Source organism: Equus asinus, chromosome 12 (genome assembly GCF_041296235.1).
Source record: "Equus asinus isolate D_3611 breed Donkey chromosome 12, EquAss-T2T_v2, whole genome shotgun sequence".
Lineage (NCBI taxonomy): Eukaryota > Metazoa > Chordata > Mammalia > Perissodactyla > Equidae > Equus > Equus asinus.
Genome location: NC_091801.1, coordinates 70834818 through 70856008, shown reverse-complemented (window position 1 = coordinate 70856008; position 21191 = coordinate 70834818). Strand labels below are relative to the sequence as shown.

The 21191-nt window shown below is 46.3% G+C and overlaps 1 protein-coding gene across 12 annotated transcripts in view; it reads left to right on the top strand.

Moving 5' to 3' along the window:
* Positions 1-10496: 10496 nt before the first annotated feature.
* Positions 10497-21191, top strand: part of LRATD2 (LRAT domain containing 2) — a 56356-nt gene continuing 45661 nt past the window's right edge. For 3 of the 12 annotated variants that reach the window (XR_011493347.1, XR_011493345.1, XR_011493344.1), the window contains exons 1-3: positions 10810-10946; positions 11488-12720; positions 20148-20238. Coding sequence is in view for 4 of the 12 variants with exons in the window: in XM_014854046.3 (XP_014709532.2) it covers positions 11584-12522 (939 nt within the window). In the remaining 8 variants the exon portion in view is untranslated. Of the gene's footprint in view, positions 10961-10985; positions 11037-11487; positions 16246-20147; positions 20239-20325; positions 20399-21191 lie in introns of those variants that run through there. The other 9 variants (XR_011493346.1, XR_011493343.1, XR_011493348.1 and 6 more) reach the window with 8 other exon arrangements.

Genomic DNA, 21191 nt, shown 5'->3' with positions numbered 1-21191 from the left:
GTCCCTTTGTGTAGCAAGTGACAATGATGAGTAGCATAAAGTAGGTGCTCAATAAGGATTCATGGGACTGGACAGCTGGGCACAGCAGCTGACTGCCATGTGCACATTCAGCCCCAGCCCCGGGGCCCAGGGAAGAGCCAGATCAAAGGTAAGTCCTTGCCGTGTAAAGGGAGCACTCCAAACCATCCTTCACTCATGCAGTCTAGTCAGATAACTCATCCAACAAACTAGAAGTCAACTCCCAATGCAATGAACTTTAGCAAAATCCTTTCCTGATATTTGTTCTCCCTAGTGGGTCCTCATTGTTTTCCTCATTTGTTTGCTTGTTTTCTTCCTGTTTCTCCTCCTTGATCCATTATATTCCATCAGCTTCCTCCTGTTTCCATTTGACACCTTAGTTTTGTGAACCTGAGCACATAATTGAAACTCAAAATCACTTTTTGAAGAAAGGTTTCTCTTGACACATAAAGAATGAGAATATTGGGCTACTCCAAAGAAGGATTCATTTACTCTGCACATATTCATTAAGCATCTACTGTGTGTAGGATACTACACTGAACAACAGGGGTGCAACAATGACATATCAAAGTCTGGGCTCCTGGAGAGACAGGTAATGATGAGCAAATAAGCAAATATCATCTCTGTTGTACTAAGTGTTATGTGTGGAACAAACAGGGGCCGAGGAAAAGTGAGGTAGGTAACAAGCTGGTTAGCAAAGCCCTCTCTAAGGACTTGACTTAATTGGAGGCATAAAGAATGCAAAGGATTTAGCCTTGTGAAGAGTGGGATGAAGAACATTCCAGGCCCAGGGAATGGTCACGTCAAGGCCTGGGGCAATCACGAGCTTGGTGTGGACAGGAAACCAAGGACTGGTGTGACTGGGGCATCGTGGGCAATTGGGAAACTGGCAGGAGATGAGGCCAGAGGACGGTGAAGAGTCAGACTCATGAATGAATGCAAAGGTGACAGGTGATAGCTTCATCACCCACAGATGGAACCAAGAGGAATGTGGAGTATGAAGACAATAGAACTCAGCCATATTGGTTACTGTCTGGGCAAGGTGGGTAGCCAGAGCTTAGTCCCACTCTGTGTCACTGTCTTGTGTCTGACTCTTGGCTCTGTAAATCACTAGCTGTGTTTCCATGGGCAAGATGCTTAAATTTACTATTCCTTTGCTTTCTCATCTGTAAAATGAGGATAACGATAATAATACCCACCTCATAGGTGAGGATTAAATGAGTGAACACATATAAAGCTCTTAGAATGGTGCTGGATACAATAAGCACTCAACAAATGTTGGCCGCTACTATCTTATTTGTTCATCTGTTTGTTATAACCTTCATGAATTCTCTACCATCTGAGCTGTGATCCTCAAGCTTGAAGGCTCAGAAACCCAACTCCGCCAACCCATCGAAAGCGGAGGGACTCAGCCCTCAGAGTCAGAGGCATAAAACCAGCCCCTCAGCTTACTGATTGACAAAAAGAAATGTAATAATTAGTCAACTTTTATTATTTATAAGCACACCCATATGGGTGCCAGATGCCTCTCAGAAGGTTGCTCCATTGGCAGGGAGCAGAAAATGTTCGATAATGGTGACTGTCCTGGCTCTGTGACAGCCAGCCTCATCCACTTCCGTTATACTGGGGTTCCTTCTTCACAGACCCCACTCTCAAGTATGTGCAGGGGATATCTGCTTTACTAGAAGGTTCTGAAGACACATCAACCCAGGAGGCCATTTCAACTTTCCCTTTGCTTCTCAGGGAGATTTACTGTCCTCTGGAGAGAGACATCCAGTCTTCAGGTATTCTTTTGGGCAGCTTGGTGCCATAGTAAAATACCATAAACTGGGTGGTTTAAACAACAGAAATTTATTTTCTCACCATTTTAGGGGCTGGAAGTCCAAGATTTGGATGCCAATACGGTCTGGTTCTGGTGAGGGCCTTCTTCCTGGCCCGCAGATGGCTACCTTCTCACCATGTCCTCACAAGGCAGAGAAAGGAAGCTCTGATCACTCCTCTTCTCCTTATAGGGCACTAATCCCATCACGGGGGCCCCACCCTCATGATGTCATCTAACCCTAACTACCTCCCAAAGGACCCACCTCCAAATGCCATCACATTTGGGGTTAAGGCTTCAATGTATGAATTTGGGGGTGGGGACACATACAGTTTGTAACAGGTGGATGCATTCTGCAAATCTTTGCTTTGATCCTCACAGGGAAGACGAAGTCACTGTGCTTGCCCTTAAGAGTCCAAGAGGCAACAGACTTGAACATAGAGATGCAAGGTATAACAGAAATAGCTCGAAGACCCAAACGCGAGCCACACATGTAATTTAAATTTTACTTTTTATTTAAAAAATAAATAGAAACAAGTGATATTAATTTTAATAATATATTTTGTTTAACCCAATAGATCTAAAATATTATAATTTCAACATGTAATCAATATAAAAAATTAGCAAGATATTTTACTTTTCTGTACTAAGTCTTGTAAAATTGGTGTGAATTTACATTTATGACACAATTCAGTTCAAACTAGCTACATTTCAGGTGCTCAAGAGCTACATGAGGCTAGTGGCTACCATGTTGGACAGTGCAGAGCTAGAATTTCTTGGCGAGCATAGCTGTGTTACCTGGCCTAACTTCTTTTTTGGGGGAGCGGGGGAAGATTAGCCCTGAGCTAACATCTGCCAATCCTCCTCCTTTTGCTGAGGAAGACTGGCCCTGAGCTAACATCCGTGCCCATCTTCCTCTACGTTACATGTAGGACGCCTGCCATAGCATGGCTTGCCAAGCGGTGCCACGTCCGCACCCGGGATCCGAACCGGTCAACCTCAGGCCACCAAAGCAGAACGTGTGCACTTAACCACTGCGCCACTGGGCCGGCCCTAGGCCCAACTTCTTAACACTTCTGAAACTCAACTGCCTAGTATAGTGCCTGGCACACCATAGGCATTTAGTAAATTTTATAATTAATTTTATCATCCATAAATTGAGAATAATCCTACACCGTTAAAGCTGTTGTGAGGATGAACAGAGATGACTCATAAAAAGCCCTTTCATTTATTCACTCAACTATAATTTAGTGAGCTTGTCAAGCAGTGTTCTAGGAGCTGGGGATAGCTCAATGAACGAAACCAGAGTCGTTGACTTCATACAGCTTATAGTCTAACTGGAAGAGATAATAAAACAAATTAATAAATCACATAGAATACTAAAAGGTGATAAGTGAGTCAAATAAGTGAGAGAGAAAAGAGCAGGAAAGAGGATAAGGGGTATGCATGGGAGGACATTTGGAACTTTAAATAGGGTCTCCATGGAAGGCTCACTAAGAAGCTAACACCTGAGTCAAGATTTAAAGAGCACACCATGATGATATCGGGAGGAAAAGTGTTCCAGGTGGAAGGAACAGCAAATGTGAAGGCCATGAGGGAGAAGCATGCCCACCACAGTGGGAGGAACATCAAGGAGCCAGTGTGTCTGGAGGTGTGAGTGAGGGGCTGTCAGAGAGGTAATGGGGGAGGCAGGCCAGGGCCTTGGGGGCTATTTTAGGGATTTTGGCCCTTCTCCAAGGGAGATGGGGAGCCATGGGAAGATTTTGAGCAGAAAAGTGACCTGGCTTGGTTCATAGTCTCACAGGATTGCTCGGGGCTGCTGTGTTGTACATAGACCTAGAAGTGGTTTGGGGACAGCAGACAGAAAATTGACCAACCAGATTTGTTGAGCCCTATGCCCCAAATACTGGGTGGGTGGTCCCCCTAACCCATCCTGCAGAAAGCCATGCTGAACAAATGCTATCGTCCTCTCTCATGTCGGAGCTCTTCTTCCCTGGAAGCATGAAGGATGCCCAGGGAAAGAAAAGGAGGCTGGGTCTGCTCTGCCGAAGCTTCTCTCGTTATTGACAGCCTGTCTCCTTTCTGAATATCCCATCCCCCTCTTCTTGCACAAGAAGTACAAAATAAGATTCTTAGAATTAAGATTTTTTTTGAAATCCTGCATTTGGATTTGCAGATACGCCAATATTTGGATTTGCAGAGCTATAATTTAAGCCGGTCTCTCCCCTGGAACTGCCTGGTGAAATGCATCTTTCATGAGGCTTCTGCAGGAGCCCAGCTACCAGCTCAGACTCCCGAGCACAAATCAAACTCTGGTTCAACATCAACAACATGATGTCAGGGGCCTCCTAAAGCAGCAAACCTCCGGGAGGGACGGGCCACCGTGTTTTCCCACTGGTGAGCCCTCTCCCAGGAAAGGATGAAAAGCTTCCTCACCATTTAGCCACAGAATTAATGCATGGATAGCTGATGGTCTGGGGTGGGCGACAGTCCCCATACCCCTTCTCCAGGCATCTCTTCATCACCTTTCCCCACAGGGCAGACTAGCTTTGGTTCAGCCTGCTTGAGAGAGCCTGCTCTGGTGATCTGAAGGGAAAAGCAAATAAAATACAGAAGCCAAGGGAAAGGATGCCACTCAGCAGCCTCTGTGTTCCCTTCCTTAATCCGAAGGTCGAGGAATAATTCAGCCAAATTGTAAAACTCTGCATGCAGGTTTTAAAGCCCAAGACAGGCAGGCTGGGAGAGTGAAGAGAGCAGCTGTGGGCCAAAGGGCAGACAGGCCCAGCCCTCACATCCTGTGAAAAGTCCAATTAAAAAAAAGAAAAAAAAGAGGGGCTGGCCCCATGGCTGAGTGGTTAAGTTCGCGCGCTCTGCTGTAGGCGGCTCAGTGTTTCGTTGGTTCGAATCCTGGGCGCGGACATGGCACTGCTCATCAAACCATGCTGAGGCAGCATCCCACATGCCACAACTAGAAGGACCCACAACGAAGAATATACAACTATGTACCGGGGGGCTTTGGGGAGAAAAAAGAAAAAAAAAATAAATAAATAAATTTAAAAAAAAAAAAGGAAGTCAGTTTAAAAAAAAAGAAAAAAAAGAATAAATGACTAATTGCTTTGGCTAAAACTTCTAGTACTATGTTGAATAAGAGTGGCAAGCTGGGTATTAATCCAAAGAACACGGAATCACTAATTTGAAAAGATATATGCACCCCTATGTTCATTGCAGCATTATTCATAATAGCCAAGACTTGGAAACAACCTAAGTGTCCATCAACGGATGAATGGACAAAGAACATGTGATATACATATACACAAGGGAATACTACTCAGCCATAAAAAAGACAAAATCACGCTATTTGTGACAACATGGATGCACCTTCGAGGGTGTTACGTTAAGGGAAATAAGTCAGACAAACACTGTATGATTTCACTCATAGGTGGAAGGTGAAAAAACAAATAAACACAGAGATAAGGAGAACAGATTGGTGGTTACCAGAGGGGAACTGGGTAGGGGTAGGGTGCAAAGGGTAAAGGGGCATGTATGTACGGTGATGGATAAAATCTAGACTATTGGTGGTGAACATAATGCAGTTTATACAGAAGCCAAAATATAATAATGGACACTTGAAATTGACACAATGCTATAAGCCAATATAATATTGATAAAATAATTTTGAAAATAATTTAATATATTATATATATTATTTAATATATAATATTATTTATAATAGAATTATATATTGATAATAGAATTATTTAATATAGTATATATAATAAAATGGAAAATAATTTTAAGAAAAGAATGAATGACAAAAGCAGGTTACAACATTTACTGTCTCTTTTGGATGGCCCTGTTTATGCAGCTGCTGCTGTATGTATAACTTCGCCTGGAAAATGGGGCCCTTTATGGGAGTGAAGTTGGGTCTAAGATGCTTGACTCCCCTTGTTCCCGTCTCCCTTCTCTGCTCCATCCCCCTGTAATATTCCCAGCTCCATCCATGAAAGTCCTTGGTTTGGGGAAGGTGATGACCAGGACAGGGAGGCATCCATGTAGGGCGGCCAACTGTCCCAGTTTGCCTAGGACTTGGAGCTTTCAGTGCTAAAACCAGGATAGTCCCTGGAAAACCAGGAGAAGTTGGTCACTCTACATCCAGAAGACATACCAGTCCCCTGGTCCTCAGACTGGCCAGTGTACAGACGAACAAACATATGCTGCTGGTGGTGCTCCTGAGGCAGCTTGACACAGCGTGAAAAGGAGACTAGGAGCCACCTCGCTCTGGAGTTGAGTCCAGCTCTCCCACTTTCCATCGGCAAGATTCACATCCCTGAGCCTTTGTATTCTTACCTGGGAAATGTAAAAGGCAGGATTGGTCTGGAGAATTAGCAAGAAGATGCCCAAAACAAATGGGCATCCTTTTGCTCCCCATATTAAAACCATCATCTGGCTCTTACACGGTGTGTAAACAATGCCTGAGGTCTATACAGCCTTTAGGATATACAAAGTGCTTTCGCACCCACTGTCTCATTTGAGGATTCAAAAGTGAGGCAAGTAGAATCATCAGCCCCACTTTAGAGACTAGGAAAGGAGGCCCAGAGTGGAGAAGAGACAGCTCCAAGGTCATACACCTGGCAAACAGGACTCCTACCTACGTCACCTGTTTCCATTCTGCTACTTCTTATCTCCTAAGGTCTCAGCAAAACCCCAGCAGTGGGTGACAGGAGCAGGTAAGTCTGGGAGTTGCCCAATATAAAGGAGGTGTGGAGGAACCTGTTTTCCAGCAAATTCACTCAGCTATCTGCTGCTGCCATGGACCTGAGGCCCGGCTGGGGAACAGGCAGAGTTCCAGATAGCCTAATCAGATAATTCTGCCCTCTTGCTCCTGTTTTGTGCATTCTTGGAGTGAGCCATTTAAACTGAGATCTCTACCACACCTGCAGGGTCAGGGCCGATGCCTTGTCAGGTAGAAACGTCAATGTCAATTCTCGATTATTCCCCACTGCTCCGGACAGGAATACTGTGAGAGCGACTAACTGGCATTCAACACAACTTGTTTTTATTGAGTGCCTTCTCTGGCGAGGCGTGTGGGATGTGACACTTGGGGGTCACTGCTGGGGGATGAAGCTACAGAGTGGGTGAGACTTCAAATCCAATGACCATTTCTTTACTGAGTGGCTTCTCTTGGGGAAGGTGTTTTCCCAGCTTCATCCTTTGCTCACCAGTCTCCATCTGCACGGAATGCCTTTTTTCCCCACAGCCTGGTCCTCTAAGAGATCCGCTTCCTCTCTCTCCCCTTTACAGTCCATTTTCCACAGGGCAGCCAAAAACCTTAAAACCCCAAAGCTTTCCCAGCTTTCTAACTGTGTCTCCTCTCACAGCAACTCTCACTCACTGAGCTCTAGTCACAAGCGTATTTTTTCCTTTTCCTAAACCCCTCAGTGCCCACCTTGGGCCTTCACTCTTGGTATTCCCTGTGGAGGGAACGCCAAGGCCGGCTCCTTCTCTTCCTTCAAGCTTCAGCTCAAGTTCCACTTCCTCAGGAGTCCATCTCTGATAATTTTATCCCAAGTAGGCCACCCCCCACACCTTCTCTGTTGTGACAGTTACTCAGTCCCATTACCCTATTTTATTTTCTTCATGGCCCTTATCTGTCTCAGAAATTCTTATTCATTTACCTACTTGTCACTTGTCTCCTCCCATCAACACGTAAGTGCCATAAGAGAAAGGACTTTGTCTACTGTGTCCATGGCTTTATCTCTAGAACCCAGTAAAACCAGATACTCAACTATTCATCAAATATTGAAGAATGTGTTTGTCTCTATTTAAAACAAAGTAGTTACGAGCACAGGCCTTGGAGTCAAGCAGATCTGGGAGACAGTCCCACTCACCAGTTGGGAGAAGTCATTTAGCCTCTTTAACTCAATCATCCTTTGTGATAGAATTGAGAACTCACTCGACGGTAGTTGTCATTATTAATTTTAGAATTGTGTCACCCCAACTAGTCAAGACCCCTGATGGCAGGCATTTTGACATTCATCTTTGCATCCACACATCTTGAAACTTCCCCTCAGCATCTTCTACTTCCCCTTCCTGCAGGACATGTCATACTGTCCTAAGGAGTCCACTTATTCCTCTGTCTCCTCAGATGCACTGAACTCCATGGGGACATGAATACCTACAAAACCCAGCACAATGCCTGTTGTACTTGTAGAATGAATGTATGGTGTATAGGACTGGCAGGTACCTACTAGGTTTTCAAGAAATACGTTTTGATTCAATTTCTCTCTAGAAAAGACATTTTTAATAAGTGAATTAAACAATAATATCAGATGGTATATAATCAAGTGCTGACTTACAAATAATCAAGAGATATATGTAGTTTAGAAATTGGATGGCAGAGGTGGCCAATGATAAGTCTCTCAGGGCCAGGAACTGGGTGGGTGAGGTGGATAGGACTGGGGCCAACTGGAGACTACATCTCATCTCCAAGGCAACCACTACTCAGCTCCAGCTCTTTGTTGCCATCCTCGAATGTGGGCCTGATGGTCTCATATGGTTAGCTTTTTCAAGTGAAGCTGGAAACCTGAATCTTTATATGAGATTTCCCAACTCTCCAAATTGTTGACAGCAAATTTAAATTTGTTAAACAATTATTTGAGATGAGCAAAACATGTTTGGGAGCCATTCGGAAACCTCTGACCATGAGCCTTAGGTGATCAGAACAAGGTTGGGCCCTAAACAGATGTTAATAGGGGAAGCTACACAGGAGACAGGCTACCAATATGGCCAAGAATTCCCCTAAGCCACCTATTAAGCATTCACTGAGCACTTACTAAGTTCCAGGCATTGGGGTATAAAGATGACTCAGACCCTCTTCCTTCTGAGACTTTATAGTAGTCAGTTCAAGAAACATTGTTGAGCCACTATTGTGCACCTGAACAGAGATCATCAAGACTACAGAACAGACACCTAGACAAGCAGGTGTTGTTTCCCTACTCAAGAGGTCTCTGTCCCAGAGTGGTGGCAGCAAACTGTCATACTACTATGTCCTTCTATAGATTCTCCCATCACTACCCAACCTATCCAGTACCACCTAGGGGCAAAGTGGTCTACCCCAGCTGACAGTAGCAGAGGTTTCCCAGTCTAACACATGTGGGGGGACTCGCCATTGCCTCTCTAAGCCTAACTCTTCCCTGTACAGTGGGTACCTATATGAGTTCACACGGGAGTGCCAAATATCATTCAGGAAACAGCAGCCCCCAGAGCATGTGTTATCAAAGGGTCCAAGGGGGACTCATCTGGTCACACATGCCTGAGGCTGGTCGGAAAACACTTAAATGTAATCTGCACAGCAGGTACACAGAAGCCTCTTTTTGGTCTAACTTACACTGTGATCTTAGACTTGCTATAGGACTAACTCCCATCACAGCCTTGCCAGTACTGATTGTTTGGACTCGAATGTACATAAGTAGATTGATTTTTTTTTTCCTCAAACTAAAAAGGATGGCAGTAGTGTTAGTCTATTCCCTTCCACTGGTTGGTAGACACACTGAATAAATAATAACATTATCTGGAAACATTAGTCCAAAGAAACAGTGATGGAAAACAGGGCAGAGGAGGTCTAGAGTTGCATTCTTAATTCCACCACGAATCAGTTTGGGTGTTCCAATGAATGCGAAGCTTGTTAAACCTCCACCCCCACTCCAATCCGTAACACTTTGGGAACCTACATCTTAGGTACCAAAAACAAAACCAGCATGGACCAGGGCAAGAGGAAGTGTCCTCTTGTGGTGGAGGTTGATAGGCAATACTCGTCTCCTGTCACTTTCTTCTGTAAGTCAGCAGGAAGGAAATATATCCACCAAGGGCCTCTGTTAATTTGTACTTAATGTAAAGACAGTTGAGCAGTTCCTACATCCTCTGCCCCCAAGATAAACAACCACAGCTGAATGCTCTCTCACTACCAACGAACTGAGAACTCCTGAAATAACTACGCAGGTTATGAAATCAACTTTGTGCTAACTTCGAGGGACATCTAATAAATAGAGCACCGGTCTTGGAAGCAAGCCAGTAACTAAGTTTTCGTTCTGTTTTACACTGTTTTCTTTCCATGAACTTTTTTTTTCCTACCAGAAAGTTTCACAGGACTCATTCTGGAAATATCTCTGCACTGAAGCACTTCTCGAACGGTCTCAGTAAAAAATTCTGTTCCGTGACCTTTGGCAAGAAATATGTTCTAGGAAAGAAAAGAAAGAAGGAAACGTCTGTTTGCTTGCGAATGACTGTTCCTCCCGCTCCAGATACCCTTGGAAAGAAGAGGCGAAGAGGAAACGGAACAAACACCAAACTTTTATTATTCCCTTGGTCATCTCTTTACTGGCAGGAGGTTTTCGCCTTCCAACTTCTTTTTGAAGCCCACAGCTCGGAAAAATACGAACTGAGCAAGCAGCGAGGACCCCACAGCTCTAAGAAGGCAAGCGGCCAGTGACCAGCGTACACCCCACGGCTGCAGTGTGCCAGACCTGTCGGCGGGTTGATTATTACCAGCGGGATTTAAACTCGCTCAGGCGTGGGGGCGTGGCCTGGCGGAGCCCGACAACCCGGGTGGGCGGGGCGGGGGCGGGGATCCCGGAGGCTGTGTACCGTGCGGGAAAGACCTGGGCTCCGGGAGCGAGCGCCTGTCTCTTTAAATGCCAGGGGCTGCGCTCCCGCCCCGGGAGCCGGGAGCCGGATCTACAATCCCGTCCCTCCCGCCCCGGCGCTTGTTGCTCGCCCGGCCCGAGCGGGAGCTGCCGCCGCCGGGCAGCGAGGCTGATTCCGTCTCCTCCTTCTCGCGCCCCACCTCCCTCGGGAGCAGATTGAGGGGGAGCAGCAGCCCAGCGGGAGGGAGGGGGTGCGGTGTGGACAGACATTGTCCCCCCACCTGCAAGTGTTGAGGGTCTACGTAGCCGCGGGAGCAAGACATGCGTCGCTGCCCCCTGCCCAGCCTCACTGCCGCCCGCGCCTGGAGAGGAGGGACTGCGGAGCCCGCACCTGCAAACTCGCCCTAGAAGTCTCCGGGTGCGGCAGGGGCCCCTCCCAATTCCCCACGGCCTCCACCTCCCGGCGGGTGAGTTTGCGCAGGTAACCCGAGCTAGAGGGCGGGCGCGCGGGGGAGGGGCGGGCGAGACCGGAGGAGAAAGCGCCGCAGGTGAGCCAGGTAGGGTGGCTCACCTGCCCGGGCCGCACTAGGGATCCTCGCCGGTGTCCCCGGGGATGGAGCCGTGGGGGGGTGTCTCAGAGGCTAAGTTAGGGCCCTGGGGTGACAGGTGGGGTTAGGAAAGGGGGGATTGGAGTAAAGTTTCTCCTCCCCCGCCCCTCCTGCTTGGGTTTGGCAGGTAGGGCGCTGGCGGAAGCGGTAGGAGCTGCTGATATAATGGGCTTTTGCCCGGGCGAGGTGAAGGGCTGGGGGCAGCGGAGAGCTGGAGTTGCCAGGCCTCCTGTGACCGTGACCCTGGAGGTGGAGAAATGAGGGAAGGCTCGCTACATCCGAGACTCCCTGTAAAATGGCTCCGGGTGCTCGGCTCCCAGCCTTTCTTCCTCCTCTTAACAAACCGTGTTTTTTCACGGAGGGGCTCCTACATGCCTACCTTGCTTTCCTCTCCCAACAGGTGGTCACTGCCCCTGTCCGGGGACCTGTGCCCATGACCCTAGTGGTGGTTTCGCTTTCTCCCCTCTCGGCGGTGTGAACGTGTGTCCGCAGCGTGATGGGCAACCAGGTGGAGAAACTGACCCACCTAAGTTATAAGGAAGTTCCCACGGCCGACCCGACCGGCGTGGACCGGGACGACGGGCCTCGCATCGGGGTCTCCTACATCTTCTCCAATGACGACGAGGACATGGAGCCGCAGCCGCCGCCCCAGGGGTCCGATGGAGGCGGCGGTGGCTTGCCCGACGGCGGAGACAGCCCGCCGCTGCCCCCGCCGCAGCCCTACGACCCACGACTGCACGAGGTGGAGTGCTCGGTGTTCTACCGCGAGGAGTGCATCTACCAGAAAAGCTTCGCGCCGGGCTCCGCGGCGCTGAGCACCTACACGCCCGAGAACCTGCTCAACAAGTGCAGGCCTGGCGACCTGGTGGAGTTCGTGTCTCAGGCGCAGTACCCGCACTGGGCAGTATACGTGGGCAACTTCCAGGTGGTGCACTTGCACCGGCTGGAGGTGAGCAACAGCTTCCTGACGGACGCGAGCCAGGGCCGGCGCGGCCGAGTGGTGAACGATCTGTACCGCTACAAGCCGCTGAGCCCTAGCGCCGTGGTGCGCAACGCGCTGGCGCACGTGGGCGCCAAGGAGCGCGAGCTGAGCTGGCGCAACTCGGAGAGCTTCGCCGCCTGGTGCCGCTATGGCAAGCGCGAGTTCAAGATCGGCGGCGAGCTGCGCATCGGCAAGCAGCCCTACCGGCTGCAGATCCAGCTCTCTGCGCAGCGCACCCATACGCTGGAGTTCCAGAGCCTGGAGGACCTGATCATGGAGAAGCGGCGCAACGACCAGATCGGGCGCGCAGCGGTGTTGCAGGAGCTCGCCATGCACCTACACCCGGCCGAGCCAGATGAGGGCGACTGCGACGCCGCGCGGACTACGCCGCCTCCTGGGCGCCTCCCTGCGTCCGGCCGGCGGGAAGAGGACCGAGAGGCGGTGGTGCACTGATGGGCGAGCTGAGTGCAGAGCTGTGAAAGGGAGCTGTTTGCAGCAGGCGCTGCCCCCTCCCTCCTCTCACTCCCTCCTCCACCACCTTCTGGGCCCCATCTGGGTTCCTGGGCCATTTGGAAAACCGAGAGTTGATGAAATGCGCAGCCAGCTGTGGCTCAAGCTTGTTATCTTGGACGGAGGAGGAAGAGGGAGCAGGTAGGAGCACTTTGGCTGGGGGCACTTCCTGCCCGCCTCCTCAATTTGTCTTCCTTTCCAAAGTGGGGCAAACTGTGAACTTGCCTGACGCTTAATCCCTCCTGGACCTGGGTCCAAAACCGACTCTTCTTAAGCGTGCGGGGGTGGAAAAAAGTTCAGAGTACCAACGCCTGCCATTGCCTCCTCCCCACTTCCTCTCCTATCCTGGGCTTGGAGGATGTCCTGTACGAAGGCCAAAGTGGGTTTGTGTCGTGCCAGGCCGGCAGAGAGCCTCTTATCTGCTACCCTCGCGGAGCTGTGTGTGGAATCCGGGAAGCTGGGGTGATTTCTGGGATTCCTGGGGTGCAAGGCTGGAGAAACCAGGACCAGGGAGCAGCAGACCAAAACCAAGCGGCCCCCTATGAAGTGTAACAAAGGGTTGTGTAAACTTGGGCTACAAAACAAAGACTTTGCTACCTCCCTCCTCCCCATCCCCAAGTAATTCATCTTCTGGAGCTGGCTTCTAGCTGAGTCTCCTGCTCCCTCCTGCTCCACCCGCCACTTCCCAGGTTACAAGTAAATCATTGTCACCGGCCAGCTAGGGGAAGGATTCAATTATGGTTCTGTTTTGTCGCCTTTGTTTCTCGCCTGCAATTGTAGGCACTTACAGCTGCGCTATTTGTTATCAGAGGAGGGAACAGCCCTTTGTGCCTCTGATCTAATTAAACCTGCTTGGCCATGTGCATCCTCAAGTCACACATGGGGTTGGCTGATGCCACCCCATAAAGTATCTGCTACAGAAGCAGCCCATCAGGGTTGGTTGCCCTGGCAGGAATGAGTCAGTCTCCTCTCCCACTCCCCACCCAACCCCCTTCCAGAACAGTGAAGATAACCTTTTTAAAATGTAAGGCTTTGTTGGTGGTAAACTCTTAGGCTGGAGGCATATTTCAGTAAGGTATTTATTTTGCTAGCCACACTTGATGCAATTTAATTTAATTCAAGATGCTGTATTGTTATATTGCAGCAGTCTCCTAGTTGCTTGGAGAATGCCCCTTCTGTATGCCTTCTCAATTAAGAGAGGTGACAGCAATCACAAATAATGCCACCTGGTGTAGTCAGTGCCATAGTGAAATGGCACGGGTGACAGTCCTAAAGCACCGGGTGGTGACTGTGGGATCCGGCAGGCTGGCCTATTCTATTTGCATCTGCTGCTGAGCTACTGTTTGCTTTACTATAAGGTTTTAAAAAATTTTACAATCTGTCCCTTGTATTCGCGTGAGCTCTTTAATGGCGCGTGCCCTCCATTTCAGAATGCTTTTCTGCTGTACACTGGCATTGCTGATGCTATCTAAAAGTTGAGTAAAGTTTTTGTTTCTCTTGGGAGTCATTGTAGATTACACAGAACGAGTCATTTTGTGACCCAATTCTTACAGTTGGAGTAGAATCGTTCTTGAGTGTTCTACAGCCGTGGCCATTCTTGGGCCTCCTCCTGGAGATCTCCAAATCAAGGCAACAAGACTTGAAGGATTTCTTTGTATACTTTTTTCGAACTTGGAAGTTGAGGCCATAATTTTTAAAACCCTAGACCTTCATAGCATCTCAACATGAAATAATTTGATTGCAAGGGCATTAGCTATGTTTCCTGTCTTTACAGGGATCATAGAACAAGTCCTAACACTTTGTTAAAGGTGAACCACACTCAGCCCCAGTCTGGGACTTTGGAGAAATGTCAGCCTCCTGATGGAAATGTACATCTCGTTGCCATGTTTAATAGTCTCTTTTCCTGCTCATGGAAAAGCGGAGCAAGGTAAACATGGGTCAAGACATTTAGCAGAGCCTACTACAGATTTGGGTTTTCTTTTATGCTTAACAAACCAACATGCAGAGAGCAGTAGGGAGGAAGAACAGAACAGCACTGCCTAGCAGCTCTGGGCTAGCTAGCCAGCTCTTCTTTCTGTTCTCCTTGTCGCTGTCTCCCTTCTTTGCCCTCAAATGGAAGGAGAATGTCATTGGTGACTGCGGTCTGACAGTGACTATCTCTTGCTACAGATGAACTGGTTTTTGTGAGAAGTCTCAACTTGAAGAACTCCGGTAAAATCCACACTAATAAAAGCATTCTGCCTCTAGAGAAGAGGTTTTTGATAATAGAGCCTGAAAATGAACTAGGAAAGGAAATAAATCTACTCCAGATGCTGCTTTCCCATGTAATGCAAGCATTTTTATAGGGTACCAGATGTGTGAAATGTGTAATACTTAGGAACAGCGATTGCACTGGAAGTTTTCTTAGGATTATAATGCTTAAAGGAAAGCAACAACCAACCTGTGGAGGCTGCAAGAAAGGGGAATCCGGTTGACTCTTGGCTCTTTCCTCAAGATGGCAGTGTTGTGGATGAGTGAGGTTTTAATGCCCAGGCGGTGGCTACATCTGGCACTTTAAGAAAATAAATATATTTAATTTTTGTTTCTCCTTAGGAATGAGACTTTAGAACTATTTTGTACTGTGAATTACGGATGCTCTTTGAAGGAAAGAGAAGTTGATTCTAATGTTCTTCAGAAGCTCTGGCAGGGATAAACAGGACACCTGACTAGAACATACGCTAAATGTAATCAGACAAATTCTATTTTCTTACCCGAGCAAATATTTTATTGAGACTGCTTATGTATGTCCCAGGAGCCCACGACTTCAGCTACACAACTTTTTTGTATTGAAAAAACTCATACTTTTTGTAACTTTGACTCCACATTTAATTTAAAATGACTTTATAGCACTAAAATGCCTAGCAGAAGACGTTACTCCAGACCTTTAAGGAAATTTTTAGTTTTTATGAAAAATGATGCTTCAGTGGTTAACTTGTCCTGTCGTTGGTGCTTCTGGCTCTAACGGCACCACTAGACAATACCGCAACCACGTGGAAACATATTTTTGGGAGCAAAACTTTAATTTTGTATGACATATGCTATGGAGAGTGAAGAAAATTTAAAGACTACTTGTTTTCTATTTTTTTTTCTTAACAAATGGAATCCACTGTGTTGAAGACTCTTGATATTATGTGATTGTCTAACCATTTTTTATAAATTAGAATAAAATCTAGTGTGATCATGGTCATTGAATGGATTTGTTTGGAAAGTTACATTTTGTGAATTTATTTTTTTAAATCAGGGTAACTATAATCTTGACTGGTTTCTTCAACTTTTTATTATGTTGGTTTGTCCATAGTTGTAATACTTGTGACCCACAGAGAATTACATTGACTAACACGATAAATTCCACATGTATTTTATTTCCCAGTGAATTGTGTAAACTTTATTTTTGTTGAAGATTGTATGTTAAATCAATGTTCTGTTCTCATACCACTTCTTGAGAAGGAGGTTCCAATTTGAAATTGTATCATTTCCTTCAAAATGAAGGGCAGTGCTTAGTTAAATAAAAGATTGATGACATCTTTTAAACCATTTCCTCTTCACTATGTCTTATTAAAATAAAATCTGTCAAGTCCTTTTGAAAAATGCTGTGAGGGTTTCCAATAAACCATCTATTAGAGTTAACTGATTTATATATTTTTTTCCACTCGTATATCGTTGTCTGCCATTTTTGGTTCGAATCGAAGCTACTCAACTGCAGTTTTTCTGAGAATATTGGTGCGTATCCATCTTTATATTGGTCAGTAAATATTTTGATGAATTCATTTAGTGACTGAAAGCCCTCCCTGCATTTACTTGGTGAGAATTAATCACCCATTGCTTCCAGGCTATCAGTGTTCATGAAAAATGTCTCCTGGACATAAATCTTCAATACGCATTGATTTTCAGAATCAATGCAAGCATCACTGGAAACCACACTCACGTTTTGGAATCTACACTGGGGAGTTTTGGTATTAAGGTGGGTAATCCATGTTGTGTCTTAAGTGGTTTGAGAGCCCCAGACAGAGGGAATGGGCTCGTGGAGTTAATTACAGAAAATGGGCAAGTGTGATCAGGTGGCATTGTTGGCATAATAAGGGAGGATAAGCCAGCAGTTGGTAAAGCAGATGTTGCATCTGGGACCAGTGTATCGGAGCTGCCAGCCCCTGAAGGCGTTACCACAATCCTGTGAGGTTCAAAAGACTGGGCTTTGTCAACAGGCTCCTATGAGAGTTTTAAGTGGGAAGAAAGTTGAATACTGAAGGTTATAGGGAGTTCCAGCAGCAGGAGACCATTTATCCCAGAGTGGGAGTTTTTAATTTATTGTGGTTCTCACTGCACAGGAAAGTAGCAGGGGAAGCCTAATACGGAAGGTGCATTTATTCTTGGGTGATTTTGGTGTAGGCTGCTGTTCCCATTTCTCCTAAGTGGACTGAGCTTGCTTAATGTAGGAAAATGACATGTTCGGAAGCATTTAAAAGGACCTCCAAAATGAACAGGTCCGGAATATGTGCAGAAGGGCTTTTATTTCCTTTGACTGAATTTACTGGAAAAACTGCTTATTGAACAGAATATAGCAATTTTATCTGCAGAGTAGATGCAAGAATGATTAGTGTCTGTATTTGCAATCACAACTAAGTTGTGTGAAGGGTCCTAATATTTGTGAATGGTTAAGTATTGTGAAGGGCTAAAGGATGCTGAGCCCTAGCTTGGGTACCAGAACATACAGAGGTTAAAAACAAAGAAGGAAACAATGAGAGTCCCTGCTCCTGAGCTTGTTTCTAAGGGGAGATCAGTTTCATCCTACATATAGGACAGATGGTAATAAAAGGTGGCCCTGTGAAGTGCTGATGGTTGGTAGGTATTCAGATAAAGCGAATGTGTGTATATTTAATTGAAACACTCCCACTGGAGAAATCAGACCAAAAACCTGAAGGTACAAATGATGGTGAAAAGGATGGAACTAATATAACTAATTGACAGAGTACTTAACTGAGAGACTTAAATCCCAAGTGCCTAACGTACAAAGGTAAACCAGAGCCTTAGTTTCTGTCCTCACATCTTTATATTCTAATAGGTAAGGCAGATAACTATGTACCAAAAAGAAATTCACAGGAAGGAATTCAATTACAGTTGTAGGTGCAATGAAGGAAGTGTACGGGGCCTATGGGCGAGGATCTCTCTCTGAGTCAGTGAGGGCTTCCCTGAGGAAGCGTTTATGCTGAACTTCGGAAGAAGTAGAGGAGAAAGCCAGGTGTTTCAGAGGGCACTGATTACCTGAATTCCAGGAGGAAGGCTGGGAAGTGAATGAATGAATGTTGAGTGCTCTCAAAATGCCTTTGCTTCATGCCCAGTAGTTGTCCATTGCTCCTTGGGGTTCCCTTCCCCAACGTGTTGTCTGATTCATTCATGTACCACTGATGCTTAACACAGGACCAGGCAGAGAGACTCTTGCTCCAAGTTTGAGTGAGTGTGTGACTTTGGAGGGTGGGGTTTACTAGACTAAAAAGCCCCCATATTATCTCAGGGTGATGTCATGACTACGGTTTGAAGAGGGAGAAGTAGCAGTTGCTTTTAGGATGATGGAGCAGGGAGAGCCAATGAGTGACTCTGTGCTCCCCTCTCCCAGGACTAGAGGTTGGCCTGTACTACTGATGACTTAAATTGCCAGCCAGGTTACAAAGTGGGGTGTGAATCTGGGCTTTTGCCCGATGCAAGTGTGAGAAGTGGCACAGGCCAACCTAGATGGGAGCAGAGGTAAAACGGAGCAAGAGGTTTTACAGCCTACATGCCACAGTCTTGGAATTGTGGTGGAGGAAGAGAGTATTTTGTTCAGTTGGCCAACACAAGCCACTTAAAAAATAGTCACTGGGGGGCTGGCCCTGTGGCCCAGCAGTTAAGTTCTCATGCTCCGCTGCAGGCGGCCCAGTGTTTCGTTGGTTTGAATCCTGGGCGCGGACATGGCACCACTCGTCAGGCCTTGCTGAGACGGCGTCCCACATGCCACAACTAGAAGGACTCACAACTGAGAATATACAACTATGTACTGGGGGGCTTTGGGGAGAAAAAGGAAAAAAATTTTAAAATCTTAAAAAAAGAATAGTCACTGTCTTGTGTCTTGATGAATGTAGCCATAAATGACTCAGAAGATGAGTTCCCTGCTGCTTTCTTTGGGAAATTTGTATGACAATGTAATTAACTCCCAAAGTCTGGCTATCTTGATATCAAGGGCATTCTTTGTAACCTCCTAACTTTGCGGATTCTCTGTTGTTAGGCTAAACTGGAGGTCGAGGGTCTGACCAAGGCACACAGAATTGACTAGTGGTTCAGGCTTGACAGTCAAGCTACCGGGTTTCTCTACTCCAGGCTCTGATGCCTTTTAAGGTGGTATAACATTGGGAGAGATCGTGTATTTGCTTAGAAGCTTTATTTCTTCTCTACAATGTGGCTTGTGACATTGGTCCATTCACTTAATTCTCTGAATTTCAGTTTTTTTGTAAAATAATATAATATGTAATATATATAATACTATAATTGGACTATAATAATAGTGTCTACTTCAAGTGGTGGTTGTGGGCACAAGACGAAACAATGCATATAAGGCCCAGATCAGTTTATGATTAGCTAGAGAAAATCTGGGATATTGTGCATTCAAAAGCCTTATTCAAAATAAATAAAATTACTATCTGGGAGAAAGAGGTCTTCTCTTTAGTCTTAGAGAATTTCTTAGCTAGATACAAGAATTTGGTAAGATAAGAAAGAGATAACTCCAGTTGATTCTTTAGCTGTTTGGCCACTGCTGTAGTATTTGAAATTTTATTTTATTTTTTTTGCTTTTTCTCCCCAAATCCCCCTGGTACATAGTTGTATATTTTAGTTGTGGGTCCCTCTAGTTGTGGCATGTGGGACGCTGCCTCAGCATGGCTTGATGAGCGATGCCATGTCCATGCCCAGGATCTGAACCTGCAAAACCCTGGGCTGCCGAAGCGGAGTGTGCGAACTTAATCACTTGGCCACGGGGCCTGCCCCTGAAATGTTTCTCGAGCTTTGGTCATTAGTAGATGAACCATTTAACTTGTTTATACATTTTATTATGTTTACTAATTAATTCACCAAATGTTTCCTGGGAACCTTTAAGGTCCTAGGTGCTGGAAAACCCAGGGAGGATAAGAAGGGTTACTGCAGTAATCATTTTAACAATGATGAGGTCACCTTGCCTGCGCTGTCCTATTTTATTCATCACAACAGTGTTTCTGGATAGGTGCTAATATCTTCATTTTGTAGTTGAGGAAACAGGCTGAGAGAAATGAGATGATTTGTCCACAGTCACATGGCTAACAAATGACAGCTTCTGGCCTGGAACAGAAATGCTGGTCTCCAAAGCCCTAGGCTAGGGTTCTCCACTGAAAGATCGTCTGACCACACCCACCCTTTTGGCAACCCCACCCTCCTCCTTAGCCATGGAGAAGTCTTAGGACGTTATTCTGCTCCAACATGTGGCTTGAAGCATTATCTGAATGGCACGTCTGCTTTTGCTCTTATTGCAGTAGCTCTAGAGGTAGTGAGCCTGGGAGGCCAGAAGACGCAGGAGCAAGAGGACGGGCCACTCTCAGCCAGGAGGGATTTCACGTGCTCATCGTGAGTAACACTGACAAGCCCAGTAATTGACCTTCCTATAATTACCCCCACCTTCCCTGTGGCTGAGCACTTCCTTTCCCCCTTCAGGCTGATGGCAAGTCATGCTGGCCTGCTTTGAATCATGACTCCAACTGCTGATCTGCTGTGTGACCTTGGGCAAGTTAGTACCTTCTTAAGCCACTTTGATTTATCTAAAAATTGGGGCCACTAGGGGTGCCTACTCCCTAAGGCTGTTAATTGGCTTACATGAGATCATGTAAATCAGGCGCATCATGGGGCACTCAGGTGTGGCATGGTGGCCATATTGGTTGGCTCTGCCACATATAGCTCTGCTACGAATATAATATATGACCTTGAGCAGGTCTCTTTACTATGCCAGGACCCTGGATCTATGCTTCTGTGTGTGGAGCACCAACACCATCAGGAGTCTATGATAACATCAAGTGCAACTTTATCCTTTGACAAGGTTATAGAAGTTCCTAGTTGCTCTGCTTATTAAGTAATTAATGAGTACTAATTAATACTGATTCCTTGGCCATAGTCTTACACCTCACTTATGTAAAAAATTAATATATAAATTTAAAAAAAATTAATAATATTAATAAGGCCAGGCCTGTGGCTGAGTGGTTAAGGTTCTGTGTTCTCCAGTTCGGCAGCCTGGGTTCCCTGGTTCGGATCCCCATCCCGATCCTGGGCGGGGACCTACTCCACTCATCAGCCATGCTGTGGAGACATCCCACATATAAAAAATAGAGGAAGATTGGCGCAGATGTTAGCTCAGGGCTAATCTTCCTCAAGCAAAAAAAGGGGAAGATTGGCAATGGATGTTAGCTCAGAGCAAATCTTCCTCACCAAGAAAGAAATAATAATAATATTAATAATAAGATGACTGAATTTCAGGGAGTGCTTTTATTGTGAAAAGTAGGGACTACACACAAAACTTTTTTTCTTGA